The following is a 22239-nucleotide window of genomic DNA, read 5'->3' as shown; positions in this document are numbered from 1 at the left end:
GTGTAGGTTTGTAAGGAACTGCTTCAGGAGATTGGGTGATAATGGACAGTATCATGGAGAAGAATTTTAAGTCCCACGTGTGCCGGAGTGCCATCAGCAGAGGGGAGATCAAACTGGACTGATTGGAAATGAGGGAAGACAAAGCGATCATGGATATGTAGGTTTGTTTCCTGAAGATAGAAGACGACCGGGGAGTACGATCGTAGGAGGATTGGTTGTTTGGGGGCAGCTCCTGCCACCAGTAATCGGCTGGTTGAGCGGCGGCCAGCAGTGCGTCTCGGCGACGCGGAAGACGGCCAAGGGCGGCTACCGCTGGGTGGCCCTGAAGGGAGACACGCTGTGACGGAGAAGGAGAGGAACTTTGTTTCTGTTTGTACTGTTCACGGATCTTCAGCTGGGTGCAGTCGTTTTCAAACCACGATATTTTGACAGTGTTCCTTGCCGCCATCTTCAGGTGATACCAGAAGAATGAGCGTCTCTGCTGAATCTCCTCCACTTTATACTGTGATCGCTACCCACCCTTAACCCCGCATAATGCCACATTTGGCGCTGCGTGGAGTGGTGGAGCGAAGGGGTGGGCTGCTGGTTACTGGATGCGAACTGTGGACCATCAGATGTTCTGTGGCATTCGTCTGGCGCGGAAGTCGCTTTAGGTTGGCGCTGTGCTTTTAGTTGGCTGAGTGCTGGGTTCCAGGCTTTGCTGAGGTTGAACCCGGCGTCTCTGTTGATCAGCCCATCAGATACACGTATTTCAATCGTCTTCTTCAGAACACAGTCCCAAAAAGACGAGGCCTGTCGTAAATCTTCCGTTTGCCGTAAAACTTCCGTTTTCGGCAGGCCTCGTCTTTATGGGACTGTGTTCTGAAGGAGGCGGTTGAAATACGTGTAGCTGATGGGCTGATCGACAGAGACGTCGGGTTCAAGCTCAGCAAAGCCTGGAACCCAGCACTCAGCCAACTAAAAGCACAGCGCCGACTCAAAGCGACTTCCACGCCAGACGAAGGCCACAGGACATCTGATGGTCCACAGTTCGCATCCAGTAGCCAGCAGCCCACCCCTTCGCTCCACCACTCCACACAGTGCCGCGTGCGGCATGACGCGGGGGAAGGAGTGGGGAGCGATCAGAGTATAAAGGGGAGGAGAGTCAGCGGAGACGCTCAGTCTACAGGTATCGCCTGAAGATGACGGCAAGGAACGCTGTCGAAATATCGTGGTTTGAAAACGACTGCACCCGGCTGGAGACCCAAGAACAGTACAAACAGTTAATTCTCCAGAAAAGCCTAAGATCGCACAACTATGTTTCTTATGAGCCTCCTTGGAAACAGGACGTTGAGAAAGAGGAATTGATGGCTGTGAGGTCAGGGTGCGTAAAAAATCTTCGCGAGTAGGCTCTTTTTTGGAAGTCCGGGCGTCCGATTTTGGGGCCTGTGATTTAGCAGGAGCCAATGAAGGGTGAGTCTTAGAGTGAGCAGGTGATAGTGGGGAGGTTGAAAGGGTGATCTTTGGGCTGGCCGATCTGACGACCGTGGGGCTAAAGGTGAGATCGCCAGTCCGCATGGCTACCTCCTTAGTAGGCTGAGGATATGCAAGGACAGTGGTATATTTAGCTGCTGGGATCACAGTGGGCTTTTTACTGGTGAATAACTTACGAGCAGCAAATATAGACACCTTTTCCTTCACTCGGATTTCCTGAATAATTTGTTCATCTTTGAAAATAGATCAATCTCCAGAGACAGCAGTGTGGCCGCCCATACAGTTGATGCAATGAGGGGATGGAACTGGACAATCACCCTCATGGGCATCCCTGCCACATGTAACGCATTTGGCCGGATTGGAACACAACTGGCTAGTATGATTAAACCGCTGACACCGATAGCAACGCATAGGGTTGGGGATATAAGGGCGAACTGAAATTATCTCATATCCTGCTTTAATGTTCGATGGAAGTTGAACTCTATCAAATATCAAGAAGAGAGGAAGGGGCGGTAACAAGTCCTTGTCAACCATTTTCATGACTCGATGTACAGTCGTTACGCCCTGGTCTCACACATGTAATTTTGAATGTCCTCGTTGGATAATCCGTCGAGTGAGTATGTATAAACCACCCCGCATGATGAATTTAAAGTACGGTCTGCTTCCACCCGGACAGAGAAGGTGTGTAGCAGTGTAGTTCGCAGCAATTTTAGTGCCTGTAGGGCACTGACTGTTTCTAACAAAAAGGTGCCATTTCGTAATCGGGAACAAGCCATTACAGGACCTGCACTTGTGTCGACACCTTTCTGAATAATGAAAGGGTTGACTGAGGAGAAGTCTTGACCTTCGTCAGACCGAGAAACAACTAGAAACTTTGACACTGATGGAAGAATTGTCCATGACTGAAACTCATCTAGCTTTCTCTTGCGGGCAGAAGTTGTAGAGGAAACCATTGCGAAAGTATCCCCAATGATTACCGGCATCTCCGATGGCGCGCTCCTTCCTCATGGGGGGCCCTCTCTGAGGGCAGTACCTCCTTAGGTAATTGTCCACACCTCCCGAGAAACTGACAGAGGGACCAATCGGCACGTTCGGAAGGTACCAGCTCGGGTAACCACTCCTCCCTGGCCTTTTCTAAGGGTACGTACATGTCCTACCTGTCTTCCCAGGGCGGGGAATTACGCGTTACCCTTTCACCAGCTACGTGTTGGAATGCGGGGGATAGCCTTTAGACACCCACAGGGAGGAAAGAAAGAGTAAGGGAGGAACAAATAATGGGAAAGAAGGGAGGTATCAAACGCGGCAGCGGTGAAGAGGGTAAAGGGAAAAGGCAAGGAAACGAAAAGGACAAAGGGAGGACAGAGACTTTCCAGCATAGAGAGCAAAGAAGAGAAACTACGTCTTACACTCAGAAGCGCCCGCTTCCGGACTTACACACAAAACATACTCCCAAAAAGAGTGTGAAGGGGAAGGGAAGGGGTGTGGGGAGTGTGGGGAAAGGAATGGGGAGAGGGAGGGATGTGGAAACGGAAGGTATGAAGACCAGAAAAGAAAGAGAGCTGCACCAGCTCAGGGTCACCACGCACGTATCCACAAAAGAGTTGTGGACCCCCTGGCGGGGCATGGCACTGGACAAGCTGAAACCATTTGAGGAGCTCAGACATGGTTCAGTGCACAGATATAATAAGCAGACGAGTGTGAAGCTTTTATGTGAACAGTCAAGTGTAATTAATTATACCATGAAGGATTTTACAGACAGGATTCTAAAACTTAATGTGCACACATATGAACTAATGCAGAATAGTGAGACAAACACTGTATTGTTACAGGAAGTCGAGCACAGGGTTCTTCTGATGGGTCTGTGTCTAGAAGGGTGCACTATCGGGCACCTAAGGCTGTGCATGCAGCAGCCAGGCTAGCAATGGAAATTGAGGAGACTGATGTTGCAACAGAAATAACATATCGACGAAACTCGTTTGCAGCGAACATAAAGTGCTTTAATTGTGGGTTTATGTGGCATGTGCAGAGGCGGTGCTGTCAACCACGGAATAATAGAGGTGGAATGAACTATTAGCAATTTTATGAGAACAACAGTATGGGTGATATGAACCAGCAGCAATATTTTGGGATATGCAGAGGTGGAAAGTGCTAAAATGGGTGTAGTAGGTGGCAACTATGTTTCTGTTGGCCTTCAGAGATTAAGTGGGTAAAAGGCAATGGTATCCAACACGTTATAATATGCCTGTGGTAGGGGATATATGGCCAATTGTTTCAATAATGGTAAATTTTCAATTGGAAGCAACCAATTTTAGACAAAATGTAGATGTGGTGTCTCATGTAAGCGAGGGCTACAGCATGATCCCTGTTTTAGACTTTAATTACAGCGTGATTCTGATGCAGAATATTCGATAATGTGCTGTGCAACTTACTGGGAAGATATTCTAACTAAGTTAAGCTACTGTTAATGTTGATCTGTCACGAGGAGAATCTTTTGTCGAAGGCAAACCATATAAACCATGCACAAATACAGTAAGGTGTAATTTCCATGAAGTAGTGCAACTAGGCACCAAGAAATTGTTTGACGTGAGCAGCAGTACCGGAAAACCAACCATTCCAAGGGGAATTCATACTGCAATGAGCGCTACAGTGAGACTACCTGTCAAAATATGGTGAATGGTAGTGATGCATGTGATTTCCTTGCGAGGATACTTTCGGGAGTATGTTTACTGGGAAACCTTAAGGGAACCGTTTTCGTAAGGACGCAGACATTTTCGTAAGATGACCTGTTTCTGAGGAAATATAAGAATGTCTGCGCATATATTCATCAAGAATATATGGCCGTCAGCCATACAATTTTTTATTATTTTCTATTTGTTTCGGTCTTAGCAACCAACATCATAAGAAGACTGTATCAATAAAAACGAACGAAAAATATGCACGCAGGATAAAACAAATATGTTGTCAAGTTGATCAAAGTAAACTTGTGGAAATATTTACCCTAGTACGAAAGTCACGCTGAACAGTTATTACTGACCCGTACTGCGCAAAACGCAGAACACGAAACGCTTTCTGCTGCCCCGACACCATTTTTACTAGAACTGAGGTGGGAGTAACTGCTGCTACCTAGCGGGAACCATGTAAAACTCCAGAGTCTGCTCCTTCCATCAGTACGTTGTTCACGCACATATCTCAGATAACGTAATAGTTATGATCATCTTAAATCGTATAATTGTTTTCGATACAACCTACATTTTGCAACCATGACTCATCAAAGTGATAGTTTCGGTAATACTGATACCTAACTGCACTTCCCTTCTTTGGAATTGGAATTACACTACCGACCATTAAAATTGCTACACCACGAAGATGACGTGCTACAGATGTGAAATTTAACCGACAGGAAGAAGATGCTGTGATATGCAAATGATTAGGTTTTCAGAGCATTCACACAAGGCTGGCGCCGGTGGCGACACCTACAACGTGCTGACATGAGGAAAGTTTCCAACCGATTTCTCACACACAAACAGCTGTTGACCGGCGTTGCCTGCTGAAATGTTGTTGTGATGCCTCGTGTAAGGAGGAGAAATGCGCACCATCACGTTTCCGACTTTGATAAAGGTCGGATTGTAGCCCATCGCGGTTGCGGTGTATCGTATCGCGACATTACTGCTCGCGTTGGTCGAGATCCAAGGACTGTTAGCAGAATATCGAATCGGAGGACTCAGGAGAGTAATACGGAACGTCGTGCTGGATCACAACGGCCTCGTATCACTAGCAGTCGAGATGACAGGCATCTTATCCGCATGGCTGTAACGGATCGTGCAGCCACGTCTCGATTCCTGAGTCAACAGATGGGGACGTTTGCAAGACAACAACCATCTGCACGAACAGTTCGACGACGTTTGCAGCAGCATGGACTATCAGCTCGGAGATCATGGCTGCGGTTACCCTTGCCGCTGCATCACAGGCAGGAGCGCCTGCGATCGCGTACTCAACGACGAACCTGGGTGCACGAATGGCAAAACGTCATTTTTTCGGACGAATCCAGGTTCTGTTTACGGCATCATGATGGTCGCATCCGTGTTTGGCGACATCGCGGTGAACGCACATTGGAAGCGTGTATTCGTCATCGCAATACTCGGAGTGATGGTATGGGGTGCCATTGGTTACACGTCTCGGTCACCTCTTGTTCGCATTGACGACACTTTGAACATTTCAGATGTGTTACGCTTCATTCGATCCCTGCGAAACCCTACATTTCAGCAGGATAATGCACGACCGCATGTTGCAGGTACCGTACGGGCCTTTCTGGATAGAGAAAATGTTCGACTGCTGCCCTGGCCAGCACATTCTCCAGATCTCTCATCAATTGAAAACGTCTGGTCAATGGTGGCCGAGCAACTGGCTCGTCACAATACGCCAGTCACTACTCTTGATGAACTGTTGTATCGTGTTGAAGCTGCATGGGCAGCCATCCAAGCTCTGTTTGACTCAATGACCAGGCGTATCAAGGCCAGAGGTGGTTGTTCTGGGTACTGATTTCTCAGGATCTATGCACCCAAACTGCGTGAAAATGTAACCACGTGACAGTACTTGTATAATATATATGTCCAATGAATACCCGTTTATCATCTGTATTTCTTCTTGGTGTAGCAATTTTAATGGCCAGTAGCGTATTATTTCGTCTCGAACTCTGACGGTATTTCGCCTGTCTCTTACATGGTGTGCACCAGATGGAAGTGTTTCGTCATAGCTGACCGTCCCAAGGACATCAGTTGTTTTGACGGAATGTCATCTGCTCCACGGGCCTTGTTTTAGGGTGATGGCACGCAGAACAAATTTGGAGGAGGAGAAGAGTACAAGATGTTCGATTAGTTGTCGTGACACCCAACGATCTACGTACCCCTGCGCGTAACAGGAGTCGATGCAGTCGTCAGCGACGAGGCAGCTGTGTTCCGTGGTGAACGCCTCGTCCCTGGGCGTATGTCCCGTGAGCCCCCGGATCACAGCCGGGGCGCCGGCGCACTGCTCCACGTCTGTGGGCGGCTGCACCAGGCTTGCGACCGCAGGCACCACGGCCAACAGCGCGTCGAGGTTCTCGCACGTCTCCAACAGCGAGTAAGCTCCTGCCAAACATCATTCGTACAACTTGAGACCTTAGCTTTTCCCGGCGTATCGAATGTTCAAATAACTTACGGGTTTGCTGCCGGGTGACGTCGTCGAACACCGCCGATATTTCGACAGGAGCACAAACTGCCATTCTCAAGGCACAAATGCAAGGAAGAAAAAATGTGCAAGCAAATTTAATACCTCGGTTCACAGAGGAGAAACAAGGAAGACACCACACACAGAACAAGTGTCAACACAAACAAAGATAACCAACATCAGAAATGTCGATAGTTATTATTAATCAACAGGTGAGGTAGCACTAATTCTGTCCCTCTGTTTTTTGATGAGAGACAGAGCCGGATTCCAAGCAGCATTTAAACAAAATCCACCATCTCTGTTAATAAGGTTGCTTGATAGTCTGATTTCAACAGCTTCCTTAATAACACTATCCCAATAGCTGCAATTCCATAGGATGCAATTTGCAGAACATTGCCTTGACACCGGTCATCCTATGGAATACAACAACACGGAGATTCTGGCTTGCACGTCCAGCTATTGGGATAGTGTTATTAAGGAAGCTGTTGAAATCAGACTATCAAGCAACCTTATTAACATAGATGGTGGATTTTGTTTAAATGCTGCTTGGAATCCGGCTCTGTCTCTCATCAAAAAACAGAGGGACAGAATTAGTGCTACCTCACCTGTTGATTAATAATAACTATCGATATTTCTGATGTTGCTTATCTTTGTTTGCGTTGGCACTTGTTCTGTGTGTGGTGTCTTCCTTGTTTCTCCTCTGTGAGCCGAGGTATTAAATTTGCTTGCACATTTTTTCTTCCTTGCATTTGTGCCTCGAGAATGGCACGGTGTGCTCCTGTCGGAATATCGGCGGTGTTCGACGACGTCACCCGGCAGCAAACCCGTAAGTTATTTGAACATTCGTCCAGCCTGAAATTTACACACTGTTCAGACAAGCTTTTATTCCCATGTTCTATTCTCACTGAAGCGCCGAAGAAACTGGTATAGGCATGCATATTCAAATACAGAGGCATGTAAACAGACAGAATACTGCGCTGCATTCGGCAACGCCTATATTAGGCAATAAGTGTCTGGCGCATTGTTAGATCAGTTAGTGCTCCTACAGTGGCAAGTGGTCGAGATTTAAATGAGTTTGAACGTGGTGTTACAGTCGGCGCACGAGCGATGGGACACGGCGGAGTACAACACCCCTCAGTGGAAAAGCACACAAAACTTCCAGAGGGCAGCCTTACCCGCTTTAGGATAGGCCAGCTAGGGATATAATGACAGCCAGGCTGTCGAAGTATTCTATCTGTGCCATCTACGTCGTTCTTACAATTATAATTCTTTTCGAGTTGCCATGGATTCAGTAAAATCTTGTAGTATACGCAGTCGTCAGTATCCTTTTCCTCAATGTAATTTACGTTATCGGGCATACTGACCACGTTACCACTAGCCTTTTCCATCAATGCACTTGAAACCAGCATAGACACTCGCCCCCTCTATATTTTCTCCGTCATTATAATTAGTGGAATTTTTAATAGCGATGGTTACGTTTAACTCATCGTTTTCTTGCTATACCTCATCATAGTATCTTTTTCGACTCCTTCACTTTCATTTGCAGTTTACATTCGCTTATAAAGTACAAAAATTTACGTATATCGGTCAGTTTGCCACTGTATTCACTGCACTTTCACATTTCACAATGACAAAAGTCTATGAAAACCAAAGTCATGCACCACTGTCCACTTACGACTTAACACTGAATTTACGCGCGGTGGCTAGCAGACTGGACTCGCTTGCGGGAGGACGACGGTTCAATCCCGCGTCCGGCCATCCTGATTTAGGTTTTCCGTGATTTCCCTAAATCGCTCCAGGCAAATGCCGGGATGGTTCCTTTGAAAGGGCGCGGCCGACTTCCTTCCCCATCCTTCCCTAATCCGATGAGACCGATGACCTCGCTGTCTGGTCTCCTCCCACAAAACAACCCCCCAACTGAATTTACGTACCTCTCACGCGATATGATGCGGAGCCGAGCTGAACGGTAAGTGGAGAACAGAATCTGAAATCGTATCACAGTGGCGTGAGGCAGGGAGTCGTTTCGATTCAACAATGAAACAGCGTGATGCCGCAGATAGAAAGTATAGAAGTCTCATGTTTGTTGTTTGTGCAGACCATTTCTGCAGTTCCTATATATATATATATATATATATATATATATATATATATATATATATATATATACCAAACTTTCAGCAAACTGGCGTTCAGATCGCTGTTACTAGGCGGATCTGACGTCTCGTTTGAGGACATTGTGACGGAAGTTTGTCTCGTAACACTGTCTCAGATTGTAAGATCCTACTCCCGAATAGTCGGATCCTGTCCCTACTAAGGTTGCACGACATTGCCTCGTATGATTTCATCACTCTTGCTGACGCAATGTACATGTAGCCTGGCTGCTACTGATCATTCCCGTGCGTAATACTTGGCTTAAACACGTGAAGGGAATGTATATATGCATTACAAGAACAGTGGAAAAAAAAGAAGGAAAAAAAGAAAGTGACAGACCACTGATCTCGTAAAACAGAGTTCGTGAGTTCGACCCTCACTGAAGGCATTCATTTTTTTTTTTCACTCTGCATCTGGGAGTAGGGCTGGCTGGAGCAGCAGCTAACACATGGCAGTAGTCCAATTGAAAGGGAAGTTCTGCAGCCTACAAAGAGTATTCGACTTCCCTTACAGGTTTTCAAAATTCGTGGGTGGAACAGTGCTCTTTATACATTTTGCAATATAATGACATGCTTGATGATGGCATTCGCTTGTGTGCCTCGCTATAGTGTGGGTGCCTGTTATCCATGTGAAAACTCGCAAGCAGAACCTACCACTATGGCGAGATCCGAAAGACCAGCAATTTCGATCGAGGTTTGGTCCCGGGTTCAGGCCTGGTTACTTCTTATATTCTAACTGACTCAGCTACAATCGTGTCACGAATTCTGTGTACTAAGTTTTAGACTGAAGCTCTAAAGAAACTCGTATATGCATCCATATTCAAATACAGAAATATGTAAGCATGTAGAATATGACGCTGCGATCGGCAGCGCCTGTATAAGACAACAGCGCCTGGCGCAGTTGTTATATCAGTTACTGCCGTAACAATGGCAGGTTACCAACATTTAAATGCATTTGAACGTGGTGTTGTGGTTGGCGCACGAGCGATTACACACGGTACCTCCGAGGTGGCGATGAAATGATAATTTTCCCGTACCACCATTTCAAGGGTGTACCGTTAATATCAGGAAACCGGTAAAGCATGGTATCTCCGACATCGCTGTGACCGGAAAAAGATCCTGCAAGAACGGGACCAACGACCACTGAAGAGAATGTTTCAACGTGGCAGAACTGCAAACCTTCCGCAAATTGCTGCAGATTTCCATGCTGGCCGCCAACAAGTGGCAGCAAGCGAACCATTCGACGAGACATCATCGATATGGGCTTTGAGAGCCTTAGACCTACTCGTGTATCCTTGATGACTGCACGACACAAACCTTCAGGCCTCGCCTGGGCCCGTCAATAGCAACATTGGACAGTTGACGACTGGAAACATGTTCCCGGTTTGGAAGAAAATGGTTCTGAGCACTATGGGACTTAACATCTGAGGTCATCAGTCCCCTAGAACTTAGAACTACTTACACCTAACCTAAGGACATCTCACACATCCATGCCCGAGGCAGGATTCGAACCTGCGACCGTAGCGGCACGCGGTTCCAGACTGAAGCGCCTAGGACCGCTCGGCCACACTGGCCGGCCTGGTTTGGAAGAGTCTCGTTTCAAGTTGTATCGATCGGATGGTCGTGTACGTGTATTGAGGCGACCTTATGAGTCCATGTACCCTGTGTGTCAGCAGGGGTCGGTTCAAGCTGGTGGAGGCTCTGCAATGGTGTGGGGCATGGGCAGCTGGAGTGATATGGGATCCCTGATACGTGTAGATACGACTCTGACAGGTGACACGTAAGCGTCCTGTCTGATCACCTGCATCCGTTCATGTCCGTTGTGCATTTCGACGAACTTGTGTAATTCCAGCAGGACAATGTGACACCTCACACGTCCAGAATTGCTAGAGAGTGGCTCTAGGAACACTCTTCCGAGTTTAAACACTTCCGCTGGCATCCAAACTCCCCATACATGAACATTATTGAACGTATCTGGGATGCAGTGCAATGTGCTGTTCAGAAGAGACTCCGCGTACTCTTACGGATTTATGGACAGCCCTGCAGGATTCATAGTGTCTCCCACTGCACTAGATACTAGAGATTCTTGCCCTCCATTCACATATGGTGCATACTGTAATTAGTGAGCCATGTGTATTCCATACTGGGGCTGCTCACTTATATCGGTAGTAGCCAATTGCAGCAAATATTTCTAGCCTGCTACTGGGCGACAGAAGGATACCTACCCACAAGGGTCAGAGAGGCAGCCCCTAGTGGCAACATATGGTCGTGCGCAGCATACTCATGCTCGTGAGCAAAATTGTGTGTAGTTCACAGTCCAATGTTTCCGTGGTTGTGTTTACATCCCTGTGGGCTGAGCATCACTTATAGTCAGCACCCTGACATGCTGTCTGTGTGTGTGTGTGTGTGTGTGTGTGTGTGTGTGTGTGTGTGTGTGTGTGTGAGTGAGTGAGTGTGGTGTTGACACCGAAACGCCACTTGGAATACGAACTGTCAGCCACTTAACCATTTGAAAGAAGCAAAGTTGTATTAGGAATCCTCCAGGCTGTGGATTTTATGGTGAGAGCCCATTTACAGCCAAGGATAGCAATTTGGAATTTCTGTATCTCCAGCATGCTGACTTTGGAATGGATCCGCAACTTCTTAGTGATGATGATAACGATTATATGGTTCAAATGGCTCTGAGCACTATCGGCCTTAACATCTAATGTCATCAGTCCCCTAGAACTTAGAACTACTTAAACCTAACTAACCTAAGGACATCACACACATCCATGCCCGAGGCAGGATTCGAACCTGCGACCATAGCGGTCGCGTGGTTCCAGACTGAAGCGCCTAGAACCTCTCGGCCACTCCAGCCGGCATAACGATTATAAAACCATCTTAAGTTGTAGAAGAAGAAATTTATTTACTGCTGATTGATTCCTGACTGCTTGTCCATTTGAAATCACCCATAAAGTCTTGCTTTACATTAGTCATAAAAGTGGAAAAATGCCCTTCAAATCATTAAGTGCGATAGCAGATAACATGCCCTCTACATCTGCTCATTGCTTACTGGCAGAGTGCTCTGAGATTATCTTGGTCGTGAGTTTATCTAATGAGCAAGCATCTGAACTCTGTTCCTTATGATCATGTACCTTACGGTAGGTGGCATTGCCATGCTGTAAACTGATAAAGATGGACTTCTGACTGCAGGCAGGTATCATTATGAAAGCGAAAAATCAGGATGCCATGATGGTGTGCATATTCTAATACAATATTGAGAATTTCATGGTGATTCACATATCTATATACATATATTATATACGTAAACACAGCTAACTTTAAAATAGAAAAACTTCACGCTCGTAACCAATACAGAGACTTTGGACAGATCATATTTATGGATCGACTGACTCACTTGGTATGTTCTGTAATCTATTAAATAATTTCATATGAATTCCCTCTTCTTGTATATTCACAGGAGAATCCGTCAGAAGTTGGCCAAAGAGAGAGAGAACACAGTCAGAATTGCTGCCAAATTTATTCAAGATGGCGTCGATAGGTATGGCAACAGCAGATTGATGATGTCGCAGATGATGTCATGGTATCCCCTGTCTTCTCGCCCCTACCCCTCCCTCCCACCACCCTCCCCTCGTTTTCCCTCTCCCCTCCCCCACTTGCGAATTGGCGAGAAAATCTAAGTCTATGCTGAGCAGTTGGTGTGGAAGGATCTCTTTAATTCATCATTTGTTGGTATGTGCAGCTGTTATCTTGTTGGAAGAATTTTCTTGCATTCACAATGCCGCCAGAAACTGGCAGGAAAAGCTTAGGAAGGAGCAAGAATTATCCCGTTGCGTCAAATAACAACTACATGCCCTAATTACACTGCTACAGATCGTCAGTCTATATCAGTTAGAAAAATCGTACACATCTGTATGGACAGCTGCAGATGAAAAAGATGTGGCAAAGATCATGAAGCGATACCCCAACGTAGCTAAAAACCTCACCTTAACTCCACCTACTGCTCATAAAAAATCGTAAACATCCACTTGTACAGCTACAGATCCAAACATATTGCAAATATCGTGAAATACATTAAGCCAACTCTCCTAAACCTCACCTGCAGATCATAACAACAAACACTACATACCGCATACAGAGTGTGTATACCACAAAAAGATATCTGGCAGCACCTTCCAAGAGAGGAGCATAAAAATTTATTCATGCACACATCTAACACATGTGGGAGCACATGGTTTGCAGCTGGCATGCCCCCAGCCCCGTACCAGAGCATGTCCATTCATCACAGCGTCCAGCAGCCTACCGCCATGTACCCGAGCCAGGAGACAGCAAGTGACTCAGTGCAGCGCCTCAAGCGGCCACACCTTGAACTACCACAGTATCTGGACTGCAAGTGTGCCCCACCCAGCAGCCTGTTCGCTAATGACTAAAGCCTCACGCAGACTAGAGATGGGGGATCCGCTCTTGAACTAATGCATAGAGTTGCATCTATCAAAGGAGTGAACAACCAGTGATTCAGAAAAAAAGAACGGTAGCTCCAAACGTTTCCCACGGCATAGAGAGAGAGAGAGAGAGGGAGAGAGAGAGAGAGACGGAGCATATCAGCAGCGCCTCTGCTGGTCAGAGCACAGTGCACACCACACAACACAGCCAGCGCCGGCCTCTGCCCTGCTTCTACCTTGGCTGCCTGCATTGTGCAGTGCCCCATTGGATTTTGTGTTTCACATATGCCGTGCCATCTCTGTGCGTCGTCTGCCTCCTGCAGTGTCTGGCACAGCGTAACTTCGCATCGCACTCTGTCGGCGATCGTTTCAGTCGCACGTCCTGCCCTCTGGGCAGTTGATGCGAGCAACAGGACAGAGAGCCACCTAGCGGATAACATAGGAACTACTTGCAACAACCTGCTCGCAAGGGAACGGACGATTTGTCTCGGAGCGGGTGAGTTCACCGCTCCCCCCCACCCTCGGAACTCGCCCGCTCAACGCTCGCCCCACCGTCTCGACTCTAGCCAGAGCGTTGAGAAAAGCGACTCAGGTGTCACTCTGGTCTCTGCGGTCTCAGCTCATGCAGTAATACAGCTCGCGGCTCGACCTGCTCGACTCAGCGCCTCTGCATCGGAGTTCGTCTCTACTGGATATTGTTCTTCGTAGTAATACCGCTATGTATATTACATTATTATGTTATGTATACATCAATTGTTTTTATTTTATTTTTCTTTCTTTAAACTGATTAGATTAGGTTCCTGACGACTCCTCTTACTATAGGATTTTTATTATGGACACTCGAATTTACGCTTTAATTACGAGTGAACCGATAAACGTATCGCAAAATGTGATACACCAATATTTTCCTTGTTTTATTCTGCGTAAGGCTATATGCAGCACTTTCGTTTTACAGTCAAATTTATATTTTTTTTTCTTATTCTGGTACGGATTTTGCGGTTTTAGGCGTCTTCGGAAGGAAACGTTCACTTTAAAAATATATGGCTTGCGATGTATTTGTATGAGGTTAATGAAATTTTAATACATTATAGCCAAATATATTGTTAATGTAAATCTCAAGTTACAACATTTTCCGATCACCCAAAAAACCACAATAGTGCAAAATAAATCAATAATCCAAAACTTTGTCATATCGTGGAAATTTCAATAAACAATACAAAATTCTTACTCATTATCTGTGCTACTTCATAATAGGATCAAATAAGATCAAAATACAGGTATAGTACTGGAATAAACCAAGTTTAAAGGGCAATGTGCCTTCCATTTATTTTCTATTGTAAATGAGTGGTGAGTCATGAAAAAGAGCTAATTCATTTCAGGGAGTGAACAGTTCTGATCCAATCTCTGAAAAGAACAGTTTTGCCCATCTCTAACGCAGACACGCAGGCGGAAGAGGCTCTTGAGGAAATAGGCGGCCACCTCTGTTTGCGGGGCTCGTAATATCCCAGGGAACTTTTTGCTAGCGGCGGCTTCTTATGCTGCTGACTGGCAACTCTGGAACATCAGTGGGTCATCAGTACACTGACTGACTGAACTGGAGAGAAACGATGCATCTAAAACGTTACGAACTTAGTGCTTTCTGCGTTGTCACAAAGGCCATCAAGCGCATTTCACAGAACAAATTCCAAGGAAGTCTCTGGTTTGTACAAATGTGTCTTCACACAGAGACCACCTCCAAATCATTACATGTAAAAAAATTCCGTCTGCCAGCGGCCTTGCAGTGGCAGTCTTTACACAAGCAGGTTCTTTGAGAGTGATTCATAAACATTTGTCAGTTTACCCAGCGTCCCATTCTTCTTGGAAGGACAGAGCGCTTAGATAACAGGACCAACAACAGACGAAGTACTTCCTGGAAGGGCACGTCCACTCTTAAATGCCGCTGGCCGCCTGAAACAACAACAAGGTATGACGCACTTCCTGTCTTTGCACCTGCAAAGAGAAACTTTTTGAGATGTGTTTTTCTGTTGTTCACGAAGTCGGTCTTTCCGGAGTATCTCAAAAATACCTGATTCTTCAGTTTCTCATAACGTATTTGTTGATCTAACAGCCCGCGAGCGTACTGCCAGTTCATAGTGTTTAAGGGACACAACATTTAGCCTGTCAGACATGTCGAGATCGTCAGGTGCGCTGACGAACTGAGTGCCTGAGGCGGCCGATTAATATCCCATACCTGTGCAAGCTGCTCCCTTCATGGTCCGCACCCGCAGCCACGCGTTGTTGGTGGCGGAGACTCTAGCGAAGGAGTCTGTTATAGTGTCGTTATAAGTTTGGCGGCCGAAGACTTCCGGCATAGGAAGTCAGCCTCGTTCTGCCAACGGCCTTGTCAAAGAGGGCGGAGGAGCGGATGGAGGTTCAGGGCACTCTCTTGTCCTAGGGGTGGGAAATTGTCCCAAAAGGCGGAAGAATCAGCAATTATCAACGACATGAGGATGCAGAAGGCAATGGAAAGCACTGCATTAAAGACACGTAACGTGTATCCACAGGACTTGTGGCCTGTAATTGAAGAAGTGTCATGATGATCTCTCCATTGGCAAAAGATTCCGGAATAGTCCCCCATTCGGATGTCCGGGAGGGGACTGCCAAGGGGGAGGTTACCACCAGAAAAAGATTGAATAATCTACGAAAGGTCGGGGCGTGGAATGTCAGAAGCTTGAACGTGGTAGGGAAACTAGAAAATCTGAAAAGGGAAATTCAAAGGCTCAATCTAGATATAGTATGGGTCAGTGAAGTGAAGTGGAAGGAAGACAAGGATTTCTGGTCAGACGAGTATCGGGTAATATAAACAGCAGCAGAAAATGGTATAACGGGTGTAGGATTCGTTATGAATAGGAAGGTAGGGCAGAGGGTGTGTTACTGTGAACAGTTCAGTGACTGGGTTGTTCTAATCAGAATCGATAGCAGACCAACACCGACAGCGATAGTTCAGGTATACATGCCGACGTCGCAAGCTGAAGATGAACAGATACAGAAAGTGTATGAGGATATTGAAAGGGTAATGCAGTATGTAAAGGGGGACGAAAATCTAATAGTCATGGGCGACTGGAATGCAGTTGTAGGGGAAGGAGTAGAAGAAAAGGTTACAGGAGAATATGGGCTTGGGACAAGGAATGAAAGAGGAGAAAGACTAATTGAGTTCTGTAACAAGTTTCAGGCAGTAATAGCGAATACCCTGTTCAAGAATCACAAGAGGAGGAGGTATACTTGGAAAAGGCCGGGAGATACGGGAAGATTTCAATTAGATTACATCATGGTCAGACAGAGATTCCGAAATCAGATACTGGATTGTAAGGCGTACCCAGGAGCAGATATAGACTCAGATCACAATATAGTGGTGATGAAGAGTAGGCTGAAGTTCAAGGCATTAGTCAGGAAGAATCAATACGCAAAGAAGTGGGATACGGAAGTACTAAGGAATGACGAGATACGTTTGAAGTTCTCTAACGCTATAGATACAGCAATAAGGAATAGCGCAGTAGGCAGTACAGTTGAAGAGGAATGAACATCTCTAAAAAGGGCCATCACAGAAGTTGGGAAGAAAAACATAGGTACAAAGAAGGTAGCTGCGAAGAAACCATGGGTAACAGAAGAAATACTTCAGTTGATTGATGAAAGGAGGAAGTACAAACATGTTCCGGGAAAATCAGGAATACAGAAATACAAGTCGCTGAGGAATGAAATGAATAGGAAGTGCAGGGAAGCTAAGACGAAATGGCTGCAGGTAAAATGTGAAGACATCGAAAAAGATATGATTGTCGGAAGGACAGACTCAGCATACAGGAAAGTCAAAACAACCTTTGGTGACATTAAAAGCAACGGTGGTAACATTAGGAGTGCAACGGGAATTCCACTGTTAAATGCAGAGGAGAGAGCAGATAGGTGGAAAGAATACATTGAAAGCCTCTATGAGGGTGAAGATTTGTCTGATGTGATAGAAGAAGAAACAGGAGTCGATTTAGAAGAGATAGGGGATCCAGTATTAGAATCGGAATTTAAAAGAGCTTTGGAGGACTTACGGTCAAATAAGGCAGAAGGGATAGATAACATTCCATCAGAATTTCTAAAATCATTGGGGGAAGTGGCAACAAAACGACTATTCACGTTGGTGTGTAGAATATATGAGTCTGGCGACATACCATCTGACTTTCGGAAAAGCATCCTCCACACAATTCCGAAGACGGCGAGAGCTGGCAAGTGCGAGAATTATCGCACAATCAGCTTAACAGCTCATGCATCGAAGCTGATTACAAGAATAATATACAGAAGAATGGAAAAGAAAATTGAGAATGCGCTAGGAGACGATCAGTTTGGCTTTAGGAAAAGTAAAGGGACGAGAGAGGCAATTCTGACGTTACGGCAAATAATGGAAGCAAGGCTAAAGAAAAATCAAGACACTTTCATAGGATTTGTCAACCTGGAAAAAGCGTTCGACAATATAAAATGGTGCAAGCTGTTCGAGATTCTGAAAAAAGTAGGGGTAAGCTATAGGGAGAGACGGGTCATATACAATATGTACAACAACCAAGAGGGAATAATAAGAGTGGACGATCAAGAACTAAGTGCTCGTATTAAGAAGGGTGTAAGACAAGGCTGTAGCCTTTCGCCCCTACTCTTCAATCTGTACATCGAGGAAGCAATGATGGAAATAAAAGAAAGGTTCAGAAGTGGAATTAAAATACAAGGTGAAAGGATATCAATGATACGATTCGCTGATGACATTGCTATCCTGAGTGAAAGTGAAGAAGAATTAAATGATCTGCTGAACGGAATGAACAGTCTAATGAGTACACAGTATGGTTTGAGAGTAAATCGGAGAAAGACGAAGGTAATGAGAAGTAGTAGAAATGAGAACAGCGAGAAACTTAACATCAGGATTGATGGTCACGAAGTCAATGAAGTTAAGGAATTCTGCTACCTAGGCAGTAAAATAACCAATGACGGACGGAGCAAGGAGGACATCAAAAGCAGACTCGCTATGGCAAAAAAGGCATTTCTGGCCAAGAGAAGTCTACTAATATCAAATACCGGCCTTAATTGGAGGAGGAAATTTCTGAGGATGTACGTATGGAAGTGAAACATGGACTGTGGGAAAACTGGAACAGAAGAGAATCGAAGCATTTGAGATGTGGTGCTATAGACGAATGTTGAAAAGTAGGTGGACTGATAAGGTAAGGAATGAGGAGGTTCTACGCAGAATCGGAGAGGAAAGGAATATGTGGAAAACATAAGGAGAAGGGACAGGATGATAGGACATCTGCTAAGACATAAGGGAATGACTTCCATGGTACTAGAGGGAGCTGTAGAGGGCAAAAACTGTAGAGGAAGACAGAGATTGGAATACGTCAAGCAAATAATTGAGGACGTAGGTTGCAAGTGCTGCTCTGAGATGAAGAGGTTAGCACAGGAAAGGAATTCGTGGAGGGCCGCATCAGACCAGTCAGTAGACTGATGACCAAAAAAAAAAAAAAAAGTTTTGTCTCCACCCTGATCGCCAATAGTTTTGTTTGCTGAGGGTCTCCTTAATTAAACGCATTGATGGTTCCCAAGCCCTGCTAAGATTACAGCCGCAATCTCCGTTGATGAGATCGTCCCTGGTGCTAATTTCTGTGGTCTCATAGACGTAGCTGTCCGAGTATTTGGAAGTTGGTACCAATATCCTGGTACGATCGAATTCCATCAAGTGATTCTTGGACAAACAGTGCTCTGCGATGACCGACTTGTTGGGACACATCAGTCGAACGTGCCTCTGGTGTTCTCGGCAAGGACCTTCGACGGTGCGCACTGTCTGTCCAATATATGTCTTCCCACATTGACAGGGGATCTAGTATATGCCTAGTGAGGCAGACTCCTCTGCATCTGAATTGGTGCACGCACTGCGTACTAGGGTTCTCAGAAGTCACTCCTTGTGAAGGGTGGCGGCAGCTGTCTGCATGCAAATACAGGTCAGTGTGGGTTTTCTTCCGTGGCCCAGGATACAGTCAGCTCTTCACATGACCATGTAATGGTATTGTTCCTTCTGTTTCGGTCTACATAGTGAATTTGTCCGCAGCCCATGGTCTCGCGCTCGCGTCCTCGCTTCCCTAGCACGGGGTCCCGGGTTCGATTCCCGGGGGGTCAGGAATTGTCACCTGCCTCGAGATGACTGGGTGTTTGTGTTGTCCTCATCATTTCATCATCATTCATGAACGTGGCGAGATTCGACTGAGCAAAGGTTGGGAATTTGTACGGGTGCTGATAACCGCGCAGTTGAGTGCCCCACAAACCAAACATCATCATCATCATCCATAGTGAATTTGATGTTGGGATGTGTGGACTTCAAATGTGTAAGGAACTGAAGGAAAGAGTCCGTTCCATGGGGCCAGATGATGAACGTGTCTTCCATATTACGTAAAAAAAAACACATTGGTTTCCATTTGGATGACGACAGGGCTTCCTCCTCGAAATTCAGCGTATATAGATTCGCGAGCACAGGTGAGAGCGAACCGCCAACTGCGACTCCTCCAGCTTGTTCGTAGTATTCTCCATCAAACAGAAAATGCGTGGAGGTCAGGACATGCCTGAAATGGTCGGTGGTCTTCTCGTCAAATTTCTGACCAATAAGCTCTGGTGATTCTCGTAGAAGTATCCTGGTGGATAACGAAGCGACGTCAAAACTCACCAGGAATCTGAGTCTTTAACTCTGAAGTTGTTGATGCACTTCACAAAATCCACAGAATCAAAGATACGATGAGTGCATTTATCCACAAAAGGCTTGGTTCTTTCTTCAGGTACTTTGCCGGCAAATTTGTAGGTGCCCTAATTTTTCCACGGGACGCAACGGCACACAATCTTTGTGAACTTTACGGAAATGTCCAAATGTGTGTGAAATCTTATGGGACTTAACTGCTAAGGTCATCAGTCCCTAAGCTTACACACTACTTAACCTAAATTATCCTAAGGACAAACACACACACCCATGCCCAAGGGAGGATTCGAACCTCCGCCGGGACCAGCCACACAGTCCATGACTGCAGCGCCCTAGACCGCTCGGCTAATCCCACGCGGCGAACTTTACGGAGTCCATAAAGTCGTGGTGGTACAGGTCCCTGAGATAAAAAATTCATGGTGACCCCTCTGATAAATCCGTGCCCTTGAGAGGAGACCTAGTTTTGTTCTCCACCTCTTCGAGGGGCCAGCGTTGACCTTCCTGTGGGTCTCGTCATCTAGCAGGCTCTGCATCTTTTTAGTGTAATCCCAGTGGGAAAGAACAACAGTAGCGTTGCCTTTGTTAGCAGGTAAAACAAAAATCTTAGGGCACTCTCTGAGGTCACGAATAGCCTACCTCTCTCTGCTAATGTTCATTTTTATAGGCTTAGTTCTCGTCGGAGCATGACATGTTTCATACCGTACATTTTCAGTTGCTTGAAGCAGTAGTAGCGCCACAATTTGTTCAACTGCGCTGACGACGTCCATGCTTGATGTGAACTTAGGGTTGGTAGCAAAGGTAAGACCCTTCTCCAAAACTGAAACTGCATTGTCAGTCAGCCCCTTGTCAGTCAGATTGATGACTGTCTTGCATGGGGCCTCCACTGGTAGCCTTACTAAGAGCGGAATCGGCTGCCACCAGGGTAACACCGTGAGTCCAATCCCAGGTCCAGAAATTATAATGATCAGCCAGTTGCGAATATAGTCTAAATGGATCGTGAAAGTTGTACTCAATGCTCCGGCGGGTAAAGTGCACTTTCTCACATATCAAAGCAAGGCTGACCCGCTTCTTAATTCTCTTGGCTGCTGCAGAATCGATGTGACGCGTGACCTTAGCAAAATTCGGCAGAACCTGCTGCGCACAACATCTCTTCAGAAACGCAAGAGGACTCAGGAAATGCCGTCTTTGGCGGCGGAGCTTGCCGAAGTTATTCACGCTGCGATGCATCTCCTCCTTATAAAAATGTAGGATGAAGGGGTAGGGGATATTAGTGAGCTGTGTCCCCTAGAAAACCTTCCTGTAGAATGAGTCTGCTTCAAGAGATTGCTCAACTTGTCCAGCATCCTATTCTTCTCGGAGCACCGGAGCGCTTAAAAGTCACTGAGGAAATACTAGGATATTCATCCTGTCTTCCCATGTTCAAACCATTAAGCATATTTCCCAGAATGACTAGAAAGGCAGAAGAACGCTCTTCCCTTGTTAATAACCTGTCTGCAGACCACCCCATCCCAGACACGTATGAGCCTGCAAACCAAAGTTTTCCCCAGGATACCGCATTCCTATTGGTTCCCATGAAAGTAGTGGACAGCACTTTAATATATATAAACCCCAATGCCTGCATCATCATCCTCATTCTGCACTTGTCTGAAGTCATATTTGTTGGTTTATGCTCAGTCTTGTTGATCCACGAGGAAGTGCTCGGCAGCAGCAAATACCAGCAGTACCAGTGGCATCGGTAAATGGCTAGGATAGTCTGAGTTCTTGGAGGAATTGACATACTACGAAGTTTTTTATGTACTTAATTTTGTTTTAGTCAGTAAATTCAAATTTTGTAGTACTGAACATGTTTGCTAGTAGCACACAACAATTCTTATTGTTTTTGTTGCTGCTGCAGCATATATACATCAGATGATGGCTGGACTCAGTTGTAAACTAAAGGCAAAAAGGTAGTAAGCCAATGAGTCTGGGGATGGTGCTGCACAGTTACCAGAATACTTGGAGGATTCTCCAGCAGCAGTTCAACCATCACAGCAGTCATCTAGGTAGATATTCTCGATAAAAGAATTTCCACATATTTTAGCAGCTGTGTGCGTTCTAATTTCGTAGTACTGAGTGCTTTGACATGTGCTAATAATATACAATAACTCTTTGTGTTGTTGCTATAGCATTTATTCCTGAAATGCTGGCCGATCTCGATCGGCAGCAGGAGAGTGAAATATGGCAA

The 22239-nt window shown here is 45.8% G+C and overlaps 1 protein-coding gene across 1 annotated transcript in view; it reads right to left on the bottom strand.

Moving 5' to 3' along the window:
- Positions 1-6264: 6264 nt before the first annotated feature.
- The window catches only part of LOC126088245 (uncharacterized), a 33286-nt gene continuing 17311 nt past the window's right edge, over positions 6265-22239 (bottom strand). The window contains exon 2 of the mRNA XM_049906375.1: positions 6265-6599. Within this exon, the coding sequence (XP_049762332.1) occupies positions 6265-6599 (335 nt within the window). The remainder of the gene's footprint in view (positions 6600-22239) is intronic.

Source organism: Schistocerca cancellata, chromosome 6 (assembly GCF_023864275.1).
Source record: "Schistocerca cancellata isolate TAMUIC-IGC-003103 chromosome 6, iqSchCanc2.1, whole genome shotgun sequence".
NCBI classification, from domain to species: Eukaryota; Metazoa; Arthropoda; class Insecta; order Orthoptera; family Acrididae; genus Schistocerca; species Schistocerca cancellata.
The sequence above is the reverse complement of the archived record's forward strand: the minus strand, read 5'-3'. Positions and strand labels throughout refer to the sequence as shown.